The following is a 14,557-nucleotide window of genomic DNA, read 5'->3' on the forward strand; positions in this document are numbered from 1 at the left end:
ACACACAAAGGTTAAAAAAAAACAACAACTATACACTACAACGCTCACTATATATTTACACATGCATTCCCTCCATATTAGAACTCCTCACACACCAACATATAATTGGGCTATTAAATATTTTAAAGTATCATAAGTTTGTAATAGTTTTGTAATAATTTTGTCACTTGCAAGATTTTTTTCCCCATTGCTTCACTTTATTTCAAAATAATAGTCATTTTAATTTACAATGTTTTAATTTAAATATTTACAAAAACATGTAAGCTATAGAAAAATAACAGCACTCAATTCTTGGCTGCACCCAGAACTTCAGCAACTAATAGACCACACACAAACACATTTACATCCTTTATTAGATCGACAGTCCTAATAATTTTAGTTATGAGTTAGGTATCTGACATACCAAAGACAGCAATATTACCCTATATAACACGACAGTATACATATTATGAATGTCACCTAGAAAATTATATTGAAGTATAGTGTGTTAAAAAATGTAAATAAAACAAAGACACATGTACATTCCAATACAGATTTTCCAGGAAGAAGGGTACCAACACGCCAGTTTTTTTTTTTCACGCCAGGTTTGAAATCAATAGCAGAATACTGCTGACTATTAACAATATTAAACACATCTGTGTATAATATTTTGTTATTAATATAAATTTTGAACTACTATTAGAAGCCACCCCAAATTATATTAATCAGGGGAAAAAATGCTGTCTTTAGTGTACAATAATCACCATGATTAAGATTTGTATGACTAAATTCACACTGTTGTCACTAGACTGTGAGTAACTACAGCAAAAAGAGCACTCGAGGTTAGAGTAAAACACCCTGAGTCACTACATCACTGTAGCCTGAGGGCATGGATGTGTCTCAGACGAATCAGTGCTGCTTCCTATATACATCATATTCAAAGTCATATTAACACACAGATAAATATACTTAAAAAGTAAAATAGTAAATATTAGAGAAATGTTGAGTTTATAACCTTTATGCAAACACGTATTTACTCACAAAACATACTGTTTCTCATAAACCCAAGATATATTTTTTCTTTTTCAATTCACAGCATCTGTCTTTTGCATGTGTAGACATGGAATCTATAACACTGCCTCTGAGTCTTTCTGCATTGATGACAGAATTTAAACAATTCTGAGCCTAGAGGAAAACCATGTTCTTTTTCTTTCTTTACAACAAATAGTTACAATATTCCATGTGTCTGGAACCGTTGTTAGGCTCTTGAGGTCTGTGTATACACAGCCATTTTTGGTTTAAGTGATAGTTTAATAGACTGGCCAGGAACTAACTTCCAGATTGTTCTGAGTTCACACCCTACTGTGAGTGACCACACACACACACATTTTCATGACCCATACTTCCGTAAAGAACAGTATGTGTGTATAACTGTGTGCAATTCATTAATCACAAAAAGCTCAAGAGTGACATATGCTCTTATGATTACAGTATGACTGGCTCACTGTGTAAGTACATGATTCCTGTTTGGACCTGCTGTAACAGGCTCCTCGGTAACACACTGAAATTAACCCAAGGTGTGCCTAATTAACCAGGCTTTTCTCACTCAGAATATGATATATTTAAAAGAGATCTGTAGCTCATGTAAAAGCAAAATCAAACTGGACACATTCTATCACTAAAAGCTACACACATACCCTGGTCTCTCTGAGCACTTGAGGCATTCCAGAAGCCTCCGTTTAGTCCTACTGTGGCATGGTTGTAGAAAGACATGATTCTTATCATTATATAAAACAACAATACAATACTGAGCATGGTTTAATCTGGGAATGCTAACAAATAATCAATAATCAATTATCAAAATTTTACTTTGAATGTAGACATTGGTGAAATTTCTGTCATAAGTAGCTTAAATTGATGTTAAAAATGGTTTACATTTGTACAATTTTTAATTTAAGTTTTATGTTTTTATGGGTTTTTTTATGTTTTTTATGTTTTTGTTATACTCATAAAAAAAATTAAAATACATCTTTATGATTGTTTTAAAATGGCGAACACCAGTTTTAATGTAACTGAACTAATACTGTGATAGTAAACTGAATATTAAAAGTGAGTTAAAACACATGCAGAGGTCCAAGAAACATGGAGAGTAATGTCTTGCCCTTTAATCACTGCTAAATTTATAATATTAACCCTCAAGACTATTGATTATTAATTTGTTAACAATCAGAGGAATAAATTCAAATACACGCCTATAAGCAGATCGTCAGGCAGAAGGAGGACTCCACATGAAATACCAGTCATCTGAACTTGGATTATGAACAGGCAAAAACTTTTAAACATAAACACTACATGTTCATATCCTAATGGATAATGTGTCTAGTATTACTATGGTCATATTTCCAATGTCCAGAGGCATGGCCTACTTTTAAAAAACAGCAGCAGAGAGGTGTGCAAGCATTCAAAACATCTTAGATCTTTCCAAGCGAAACCTACATATTAATTCTTTCTTTAGCAATGTTTACAAGGTTGGACAAGTTTTATACAAACACTCAATAAAAAACAACAAGAGATTTAACCTAATGAAAACTGTAGCACACATTCTGAGTGCTTAATTAATGTCAAATTTATTTTTACTGAATATATTTATTTGATGTGTGTGTAAAAGCCTTACTGTTCAGGACAGTATATTTTTTATTGTAAGGTTTAAAAAAAGTAATGTTGCATTTAAGGTACTGAAAATCATTAGCCTAGATGAGGATATTGCCCTATTCCTGCTTTACAGGTGGGTAATAATGCCATATTTTTGCTGTAGATGGAACACGTTAGGAACACGTTAGGCATGGAACTAGACCGAAAGTGCTACAAAACTAAACAATTAGTTTTACACATGAGTTTCTGTGGTAATACAAACAGTGAATAAAAACTTACAGATGAGTTAATCTTTAGCCATGTAGTAACAACAGTTGTTTTTTTCCCCAGACATACTGTTCCAAATTAAAAGATGTGGAGTCTCTGACAAACCATAGAACAGCATTTCCCCACAATCTTAGACCCTAACCCCTAGCAATGTCCAAGACGCTCCAACAAGTCCTAACATGGCCCAGCATTTTAAACTGGAGATTAATATTTATATTCCCATCCCCTAAATCTGCATGTACAGTTTTATATAGTGTTTTTGAATTGTTTCTTTGAAGGTTTCAATTAAAATTAAAACTTTGGAAAATGTTCAAAGACCTTTTACATTTAAAAAATATTGTTGTTGGTTTAGGAATGCCACAGCTATATATATATATATATATATATATATATATATATATATAAGTTATGTATTATCATTTCTCCAACCGAGAAACATTAGCTATTACCTAGCATACTACGGACAGAGCACGGAAAAGATGTTTTACAGGTCAATAACATCTACATATTAAATATTACACCTAACAATCATGGTACAAATGGAAGACAAGGAAAACATCTGAAGGGTATAAAAAAAGAAGAGAGGAGAGAAGAAGAGAAGCGAGGAGAAGGGATGAGAAGAGAAGAGAACACTGCGTGCCCTGTGGAGTGAAAATACACCAGTTCTAAGTCTCTTTCAGTACCTCCTGGTCAAAACAGCTAAAGGAGCATGACTTTTTAATCAATTAATTAATGCCTAATCTCTGACAAAACAACCCCTGCTGTATTGATTTTTTCAACATATATTGGCATAGAGTTCACACATCAATTTATGAGAAAAAGTGTGGGAGAGGGGAAGGGAGGGGGGGAAGGGAGATTATTACATTAGATCAATTTAGGTAGCTGTCATTGCTCTTCACTGCCGTACGAAGGGCATGATGGTGATGTGTAATTTTTCTCATGACTCCAGCTTAACCAACATTTTTAAAGTAATTCTGTGAGTCAGCAGACCCTCACGCCCCCTACTGCTTTTGTCCACATCACTGAAACTACCTAGGTGTATTGCTTGTGTGCTATAGGTGTTGTTTTTTTCAAGATCACACACTGTGCTTCCTTAAGGCACAGTGTGTGACCTTCTTTTTTTTACCACCACTTCCCTGTTGTAATCCAGCTGTTTTTTTTTTTTTCTAACTGTAAGATGGCGCGGGCACCTGCTGCCGTTGCGCACACCTAACCCCTGTTTGGGTGAGTGGACAGACGGAATGTAATTTCGCTGCAATGTTGTACTTGTATAACTTTGTATGTGACATATAAATGAATCTGAATCTGAATCTAATAGAGATAGACCGCTCTCTTCTTCAGGCGTCATGCGCACATGATACACACTATTTAATGTCTGAAACACTGCATCAGATAAAGTTTAGCTGTTTAGTAAATAAACAGGTACAGTAACTTACATGGACATAGGTAAATGATGCCTGTTACTGATTATTACCTTTTTAAAAAGTTTTACCTTAATGTAGAGTGCCTCCCAGTTCTACTGATGCTGTTTCCAGTAACAGGAGATGGTAGACTGCTACTGCCATGGAGATCTTCAATAGAGCGACTCCAGGATTTAGACTTGTCTGCCACATGATCTGTACCATTCTCAACACTGTCTCCATCAAATCTAAAGACACGAACATGCGCACACATGCTGCTTAGTAACATGGAAGCAAGATTAGATACTCAGTGTCTGTCGTTACTATATTTAACCATATGAAAAGAAAAAACACAAAATCAGAATGTAACCATAAGTAGTGTGTATATGCACAACATGTGAGCATGCAGCATTCAGTACACAACAGTACTGTCTAAAATGGCTAATCACTACACTCTAACATACAGTGTAAAAAAAAGATTAGTTCTGCACACATATTTACCAAATAATTTCAGCCATTATACTCTTGTATTGTTTATTAATGTTTGTCTCATAACTCAAACTCTGAACTAAAGAAATGACCTTACACCTGGTTGCCAAACATGTAATTTGTTGACCAATTTAATCTGAGGTGAAATGAAAATTGTGTAAACTTTTTACTGAACTTTTACTTAAATTATGTGTGGATTAGTTACATTTCGATTAGAATCATATACAATTTTCTACCACACAAGAATTGTACAGTAATTATCATTTACAAAGTCATAAAAAATATCAAGCAGCTGGCTCCAATATGGCCTTGAAAACATCCTGTAGCTTATTTTATGTCTGAAGGGACTGGTTTACACATCATTCTGGTACTAATTTATGAACAAAACAGAAGGCTGCAAAAACAATGTGCACAGTGGATGGGGCCCATGCATTCCTCTTCAGACAAGTTCTTCCACAGTGGAGGCACAACAGTAATGCATATTTAGGCAGCAAATTACTTTCTCTTCAGGCTGTAAACAGCTAGAGGCTCTAAATGGGGACCTTGTGACTAGATCTGCCTAGGGTGAACACAGCATAATATATACACTAGCTCCCGATTCACCCTGAGTGATGAGTCAGTGTCCCAGCATATGAGGCAGTGTGTGTGGATACATCAGTGCTTAGGGAAAAAGGAGCCATTGTGTGCATTGTGTGTAGTGTACAAGCATGGATGACTTACGTGACAGCATACTGTGCAAATGAGAGATACTCCACCAGCACGTCCAAGCCTTTATTCTCCTCATTTAGAAACTCTCGCACCCATCTACACAAAGACAGGGAGAAATAAGAAACAAAGCACACAATAGTTTCAACAATATTTCCAAAGTTTCACTGCTGCTTCTTTTGGTGTCTCCCAGTGCTCAGATCTCAGAATACCGAGATCATGAAATATGGATCATGGTCTCAAAAGAAAGAAAACATAGCAGCTTTTCTGGAGCTCAGAGGCACACAGCAAAGATCTGGAGATTTTGTTTTTCCTGCTAAATTCAGAGTCTTATTTTGCTCCCCATCATTCTCTGGGAGGAATAATGATGAACAGGCAGAGGAACTTCAAAGCAAGCTATGGCAACGGCATCTTACACTACTCCTGCTGCAGCAGCATGCACAGAGAGCACACACACATACACAGCACAAGCCTTCAACTGGAACAGGGCACCAGGAAAGATCAAAAGCCATGTTCACCTGTTCTCCCCACAGCAGAATTGGACCACTGTCTGCACGTCACTGCTCTGATTTTAACTCTGAGTGAAAAGAACTTTCTTTGACGTGTGTTTCTTTATTTCCTCCCATAAATCACTTTCTACTTCACCCCGGATTGCATGATTGGCTCAAATCCTGTGTATCTATAATAATGTCAGTGCAACTCTGAAGATACCTATCTGAATAAATATATTAATTCCATGCTAGCCGTGACATGAAGCAAGCACCTAATAAGAGCTCTGGGACATTATGAGAAAAAATCCATAATTTATTACGTTTTAGAAGAGAGTGAACCTTGTTACTAATACACAGCATTATAACTGCTGAAATTGAGAAAGTCAAAATCCAACACCTATGAAGAAACATGGTACGTGGCTAGTGTTGTGACTGGTAGTGCTGTATCCCGATGTGATCAGGAAACACTAATACGGCATCACCTCATCAAGATAGGGTAGATTATTGACATAATATAATGAGTGGAACAAGACTGCTAAAACGTATATTATAAATATAGATATGAGGTATGTGTGTGTGGGTGTGTTTATGTGTGTATAGATAGCTTGAACAGCAGGACTTCCTGCCTTCCTGCCTGCAGTTGTGACATCATCAACGTCCTTCAGTTTTTCCACTTCACAGCCCCTGGCTTCCAGCATGAATTTGAGTTTTCTTATTAAGAGATGTCAGCCTGTTATGTTTTCTGTCATCTTACAATGCATTTCTTATACTATTTAACACAATAGATCTCTGGTTATAACCCTGGACTAAGTGTCTAACAACATTTCCAAGTTTGATGTAACATCTATGTGCCTTCAGGCAGGAAAAAAAAAACTGTCTTGGAGTCTGAGTGCTTACGTAAGCCTTCACCTCACACACACCCTTTCCTCTTGTTCCAGTAATACAGTTCAAAAGAAGAATACTCTTGAACATTGGTAGAACCTTAAAATCTTATCACACCCTCTGAGAACCCCAGACATGCAGTTCTGCATACAGACTGACAATTTGTGTAGCAACCCAGTACTCCTCAGATCAGCCCCTTCATTAGCTCAGACTTCTATAGCTGGATTCTCCAGACTAGCATTCCATCTCACAGGCCAACTACTAGCTTGGGTTGCTATGGCTAGTTTCCTCAAACGCTTGCAGACTAATTACAAGTGTGGGCTGTTGCCACACTTATGCAGTTGAGTATAACTGCACATGTGCTGGCCATGGTATTGAGCTGCTACCCTTTTTTTTTCCTGGAGCAACTGTGCTAAAGTACCAGCCAACACCATTTACATATACTATTATGTATGTAAGGCGGTTACATGCCTAGACTTTGATTATAGACACTACCCATTGGACCTAATAGCAGCTAATATATCTAATCAGCATAATAGAGCTTTGGTTGGAACCCCAAAATTTCCACTCTAATACTAAGTACTAATTTTGGCCTTTGCAGGAGATTCTGCATATAACTGAGCTCAGACGTAGGCAGACGCAGCTCAAGAAGGATCTCTTGTGAAATTAGATGTGAAATATGCAATTATTTGTCATTGTACAATCTGTGGCAGTGAACAAACACAAACACTGGTGCACTAGGGGCTGTGAACACACACCCAGAGTGGCAGGCAGCCATCCCTGGCGCCCGTGGAGCAGTTGTGGGTTCCATGTCTTGTTAAAGGGCACCTCAGCCAAAGATTGAGGGAGGAGGAAAGTGCTGTTCTTTCACTTACAGCCATAGCACAAATAGTATCACAAGGGTGCTGGATCATACATATATATATAAAATCCCAATTAAAGTAGCACAAGTTATATATATATGTGCATACAAAACACACACAGACACAAAATTTCTTACCCAATATGATTGGTCCTTAATGAAATTTCCAGCTCTCTTAAGACCTGAGTTGATTCTTGCACCCTCCGGCGGAATTTCTGTACACAGGATAAAAGAAGAGAATGTGAGAAAGGAGGAATGGAAATGAGGGAACATAGGAATGCAAGCTTGGCCACAGTTCCCCCTGAGGTTTGGGGCTCCTACATCAGGACTGTGTCACTGGTGACGTACGACCAAGCTCACAGAAGAACGATCTCATTCCATCCGAGATGAAGGAAAATAAACAGTGCAGGAATATGGAGGGATATACATCACAGTATATGTGCTGTGGTAAAGAAAGTTCATCTTTAAAGAAAGCTCATAATTGCAGAACTCACAGTTCCACTTGGTTGGCAAGTTTGCTACTAGACCACATAGAACATCACAGTTTCAAAAACAGAACAGGAGGCAAGCCAAAGTATTAAAGTGAAGCATGAAGCCTAATTAAATTGTTAATATGTGGTAATAACATTCAGAAGTCATCTGCAGATTGAATTCATTTTTTAACATTTACTGATAGCCCAAATGTTTCTTTATATGGTAAAAAAATAGCTTAACATGGCTCTTAATTAAATATCAGTTGGACAGACTACATTGTTTTTATTCAAAGGCGGCTCCTCTGAGTTGTGCAATCGAAACGTCTCGTTTAAGTGGAAGCCCAGTTCTTCGCAAGCCTCTCTGCTCTGAAGCTAAACATTGGGCCCATTCTTATCCTGTGTGCTGTTTCCAAGGTTACAGTCCCTACGTGCAAGCCCTGTGACCTAATCTTGTGTCAGGTGAAATGCATGTGAACAAACACAACTCTCCAGTTTGGGGTTTGGGGGGGCGGGGGGTTGTGCTTGATGAACCAACACACGGCTGAGCCAGCACTATATAAACAACAGCTTTTGTAGAACATGCTAATAATAATGTGTATGAGCTAAACCTGAGAAACAGCCCAGGCATGAATAATCAATCACTGATATCAAAGAGGGAAAATGTTGATGTTAAAGTGTGAAATCATTGCATCAGTAAGGGATAAAGAATGCATATAAGAGCCACATGAGAGGAGATAAGTGCAAATGGGGATCTTGAAAGCAAAAGCAAAGAAGAGACAGATGTGTAGATGGATGAGGTATAACAAGCATTTCTAAGGAAGGGTGTCTGAGAGGAAGAACAAGAACAGAGAGCAGGCTGAGAAAGTGTGCTTCATGACAGCAGTTATCTCCCACTGCTCCCTGCGTGGGTGGGTTTGGCACATGTGGAGGGAAGCAGTGAGCTTTTAGAGGGGAGGAGCCTAGAGCAAGAGTGTGTTTAGGGTGGGAATCCTGCTAATGACAAGAAATGCAACTTTAGCATTCTACACATATAGAAATAATTAAGTCCTTTTTACAATCACTGATCTCATTTATCTGTTTGATCAATTCAAACTTCAGTTACCCTTTAATAAGTAGTAACTGAAAGGAAGAACAAAGTATGTGACCATTCATTTCAATAAAAACAACTTGCTTCAAATTTCTGAAATCACTCCTGTGATTTCCCTTGAGAATTGGTGGGTTATTTCTATGTTTTTATATGGAGATTATACCCATTCATTCAGTATTACTGTTCTGGGACAAACATTTCTGACATGACTTCAGACTGCACACGCGAGCAGAAAAACAGTGCAGTCAAATATGCCACTGTTTTGAAGAATGTATAACTATTCCTTGATGATGCCCCTGTAACAGACTCCTCCTCTGAACATTTCCAGCTGTGAGAGAGATAGAGAGGAAGAGGAAGGGAGAGGGATTTTCTGGAGGGTCATCCTGCTGAAAATTGGAAACAAATCAATGGCTCAGACATTCTTCAGGATCGTCTGGAACGGGCTTCTTCCTGCTGGTAGCTGATTGGGAGAAGACCCTGTGCACCTCTCTAAGCTCTGCTCCACACAAAGCACTGATTGTTCAGTTGGGAAGAAAAGGGGCTGAGCAAGGATGTAAAACCATAACTCTCTCCTTCAATTCATTGTCTGTCTCTCACCTCTCTAAACTCTTCATTTATTTCTTTCCCTGTTCTGTTGGAACATTTCATACACAGCATTTCAGTATGAAACCAGTAGGCATCAACTGGGAATTAAGAATAGGAAAAGTTCCAGTTTAAAGCTCTGACTGCAGAATGGTCCATCAAGTTAACAGTCTGTTGCCCTGTTCCTTTTTTCGTTGATTAATTCACTTTCTCTCATTCTTTATTACCCTTTTCCTTTCTGTTCTCTGTCATTCCATTACTTTCTCTCTCTCTTGACTTTGGGAAGGGCCACAAAATCTCCAGTTGCAGTGTGTAATACACAAGGGGGGCTCTTGTATGAGATTGCTGGGTGTTTTCTCAGAGCCTCAAATTTACTACAGCCAAATTTTAATGGCCCTTTCACACTGAGAGAGAAAACAAACCTCAATATAATTCGCAAAAAATGAAAGACTTTTCATAGAGAAGCATATACCACACCATGACAGACTGCTTTAATAAGAGCAGGGGTAGAGTATAGCTCAGTGGATCATGTTAGATAAATAGCCTGCAGCACATGGTGCCAAATCCTGTAGCCATGACGGCATTAGCAGGACTGGAGTTAACCCTTCATTGAGTTTCTACTAAGCTTTGGTTTTACATTGGAAATAACAGCCTTTATTTGGCTTTTAACTCTCTAACGTGTCTTTGGTAACTACTGAATACCTCCTGTCACCTCCTTGTTTTATTTTATTTTTTCAAATAAGGCCTACACTTTTTTTTTTTGTTTTCTTCCACACATAACTCATTCCCTTATATCTTATTTCCATCTATACTCCCTACCTGCCTTTCAGAATATACATCAACCATCACAGCATTGGTTTGTTCTACTTAGGATATTCTCCATAGAGAAAAAATGTATGTTTTGACTCAGCGGAAAACACGCCATACACTGTACTTTCTCTGCATCCAAATTGAACAGCTTCCTGGACTGAATGATAACACAATCACTGAAGATCTGGGCTGGATAAGATTCTATTTTCTGTTCCACACAGAGACATCACATTAGTTATGTTTTATTGCCCATGGTGTGTTGTGGCAGTTGATCAAGTTATCTGGAGCCGTACTGTGCGTCTGGTATCTATGTGTCTCAGCTAACTTGTTTATTTCAGGCAAGCCCATCCCATAGATACAAATCCGGCTGTTCACCAACACTCTGATCGAGATTCTCCAAAACAGCAGAGTGTTAGAATCCTGAAGCTGCTCTGGGGTCAGGGTCTTTCTCCAGGATGTGACAGCACTGACAGAAAGGATATGGAACTTCAGAGCTAAAACTCACCTTCCGGGTGACTGCAGGATCCAAATAACCCTTTAACTTCTGGATATATGTGTGAGGAGGGTTCTTCACCTGGAATCGTTCCTGAGAGAGAAAAACACATTACATTTACAAACTGCATACTATAGAGGTTGGGTTTTCATACTCAACGAACACCATATTACATCAGAATTAATTTTTAAAATCACAAACGCAGAAAGATTTATTAAGAGTTTTATGTTTTCAAATTAGTCAGATAGCAATTACGTTTAGATCCAGATTTTTCTGTGATGTTCCAGCCATTGCATAGATTTGTTCAAATCCATTACACCTAATTAACTTACTGAGGTCATAATGCCTAAGCTAAGTATTAGCTTACGTTTTTACATTGGTTACATAGCTGGTCTTTTACTTTTGTTGTCATGTGACCTAATACACATTACTTTTTATTATGTTGGGCCATATTATGCTAATCCACATAATTTCATTTAAATGTTTCTTTTTACTCCAAGATCTCAACCTGCATTTTCCACCAATAATAACAACGGTTATATGACAGGTGACATGTCTTCCACATGGCAAAAACGTCACTAAAACTTTTCTCTTTCTCTTGGAATATCACTAATATTTACATTATACATTAGAGGGCTTAAATCCTTTACAAAGAACTGTAAATTGAAACAATGTTAATTTCTGCTATGATTGACTCTAAAAAGTCATAATTTCTTTCAGTATACGACTCAAAGAAAACAAATCCAATTCACAGCTGCAGCCTTTTATATTCACTAAAGCAGGCAGAGTAAACACAGCTGGATCTGTGATGAAATATCTGCAGTTACATTTAGGTTGTATTAAAGGCAGCTGATGTTGACACACTAAACCTGTGCTTAAAAGTAAAGTCTGATAAAAGCATTATGATGCTCTGACTGAGTGAAAAGCTGAGAGAGTTCATGGTGAGTGAGGGCCTAGAATGTGTGAAGTGAACTATCATGTGGACAGTCTCACCAGGGAACTGACAGAGCTTAACTCGCTGCTATCGTAGGAGGACCTGAAAGACTCCTAGTGACAACAGATTCAGACACTGTGGGGTTACCTTTGAGGTCAACATTGGGGTTCAATGACTAATCTATACACATCCTTTCAACCACAGAATGCTTTCTATCCTTTTTTCTGTATCAAGTATATCAACTATTTTGCACTCCTTATAACTCCATATATCTTCATTCACAATGTTCCTATTCATTTGCTATAGTACTGATTATAGGAAAAAGAGCTTCCCATTTGAGTCTTGGTTCTTTCCAAAGTCTTTTGAAAACTGAAAAACCTGTCGAGTTTGACATAGACTAATCAACCATAACAGTATGAGCATCTCCTTGTTTCTATTCTCACTGTCCATTCTCTTGGCTCCACTGACCAGACAGGAGCACATTGTAGTAACAGACTGTACTCCACTTGTTGCTCTACATAAAGAATGTGGTTTGCCAAGATTAATCCTGTGGTTCACTGGACCCCCCACTGCAGTGACACTGATGTGGCCGTGGTGAGTTAGTGTAAGTTGTTGTTGTGTGTGTGGTATGACTGGATCAGACACAGCAATGTTACGTTTGATTGTGGATTTTCATAGAAAAACCTTAAGTCTAAATGACAGAACTAGACTATGTGCAATGTTCAATAAAAGAGGCAAACGAGTTTAAATGTTTTTTCATAAATATTATGTAGCTACTTAGTGTAATAGGGCGGCACGGTGGCGCAGCAGGTAGTGTCGCAGTCACACAGCTCCAGGGACCTGGAGGTTGTAGGTTCGATTCCTGCTCCGGGTGACTGTCTCTGAGGAGTTGGTGTGTTCTCCCTGTGTCCGCGTGGGTTTCCTCCGGGTGCTCCGGTTTCCTCCCACAGTCCAAAAACACACGTTGGTAGGTGGATTGGCGACTCAAAAAGTGTCCGTAGGTGTGAGTGTGTGTGTGTGTTGCCCTGTGAAGGACTGGCGCCCTCTCCAGGGTGTATTTCCCACCTTGCGCCCAATGATTCCAGGTAGGCTCTGGACCCCCCGTGACCCTGAATTTGATAAGCGGTTACAGATAATGAATGAATGAATGAATACTTAGTGTAATAACTCATCCCGCTAATTATTTATCAGTTTTTTCATTCTCTGTACTTATTTTCCCTTATTTATTTCATCCTGTTCAGGGTCCTAATGGTCAGCAATAATTTTTCTGTGCTCAGGAACTCACAAAGTTAGGCCTGCTAGGAGAACAGATTTATACTCTTTAATAGCGCTGTCTCACACCATGGCACACGCACAGATATCCTGACCAAATGAGCCAGCAAATTTTAGGTCAGGCACAGACACCGTTCTACATTTTCTTAAGGGAGATTAGCAGGGGTTTAGACAAAACTGAGCAAAATAGGGAGTACTTCCCAGCAGCCTCATGGAAACAAAGCTGCACGTCCACATTTTTAAGAATTCTTGTTCTAAAATAGCTCTGTTTACATTAGACTCTGTTTTGAGAATATGAATTCTAATCTACGGATAAGCCATTCCCCTTTCTGTTTGGCCTTGCTAAAAGACACCACAGATATCTGTCGCAGATGATTTTGTGCACAATAACAGGAAAAAGGGACAGTATTCAGTAAGAATCTGAGCCAAGGCTACTGCTGTTGCCCTTCAATACTTCACATATATGTTGTCTTGTAGCTATAATTGATTAATAAATATATTTTTCACAGTGACGTTTTTCTTCTGAGGGTATAAGCAAATCAACAAGCTAATGTTAAGGTTAACATGTTAATTCCTGATATGAATACAGGACCAATTCTTTATCCATGCAAATGTACAGAATTGTGCTTTGAGAAAAACATTTTATGGTTACATGGTTATGTCTAGAAGCAACCAGCCAAGGTCAAATAGTAGACTTCTGAAGCAGAAATGGTCAGATTCAGAAGCAAGACTTTCCTTATATAAAGCAAGACTTGGTGTATTAGAGCTAAAGTATATATTGCTCAAATATTGTTGTAGCATAAGTCACATTGCACACATTTTTGTCAGTAGATAGCAAGTTAAGACAATGGCAACAAATGTGATAAACAGACAATGCCTGTTGTTTACATGTGGACAATGGCTGTGATTCACATGAATTTTGTCATACTGACCCCTCCAATGAAGGAGCAGCTGGTTGGAAGAAGTAATGTTTATGCTAACACCAAAGAACAGAGATAGTCTCATATTTATGAAATTAGCAGATACTCACAACCACAGATGAGTGTAGTGTGAGTCTTAGGACTAGTGTGAGTAACCTCTATTAATACCATAGCTGTAGTGTCTGTGCTTGTGAATATTGTGCTATAATGTTTTTAAAATCACACATGAATGTAAATAGGTTTTAACCAATTATGTTTG

At 38.1% G+C, this 14,557-nt stretch overlaps 1 protein-coding gene across 5 annotated transcripts in view; it reads right to left on the bottom strand.

Moving 5' to 3' along the window:
- fmnl2a (formin-like 2a) overlaps positions 1 to 14,557 on the bottom strand; it is a 61,677-nt gene that overhangs the window by 21,134 nt on the left and 25,986 nt on the right. For all 5 annotated transcript variants that reach the window (XM_066686977.1, XM_066686974.1, XM_066686975.1 and 2 more), the window contains exons 3-6: positions 11,185 to 11,265; positions 7,866 to 7,942; positions 5,508 to 5,591; positions 4,391 to 4,546 (exon numbers count right to left, since the gene is read on the bottom strand). In XM_066686977.1, coding sequence (XP_066543074.1) covers positions 4,391 to 4,546; positions 5,508 to 5,591; positions 7,866 to 7,942; positions 11,185 to 11,265 — 398 coding nt within the window. The remainder of the gene's footprint in view (positions 1 to 4,390; positions 4,547 to 5,507; positions 5,592 to 7,865; positions 7,943 to 11,184; positions 11,266 to 14,557) is intronic.

This window comes from Hoplias malabaricus, chromosome 12 (assembly GCF_029633855.1).
Source record: "Hoplias malabaricus isolate fHopMal1 chromosome 12, fHopMal1.hap1, whole genome shotgun sequence".
Taxonomy (NCBI): domain Eukaryota; kingdom Metazoa; phylum Chordata; class Actinopteri; order Characiformes; family Erythrinidae; genus Hoplias; species Hoplias malabaricus.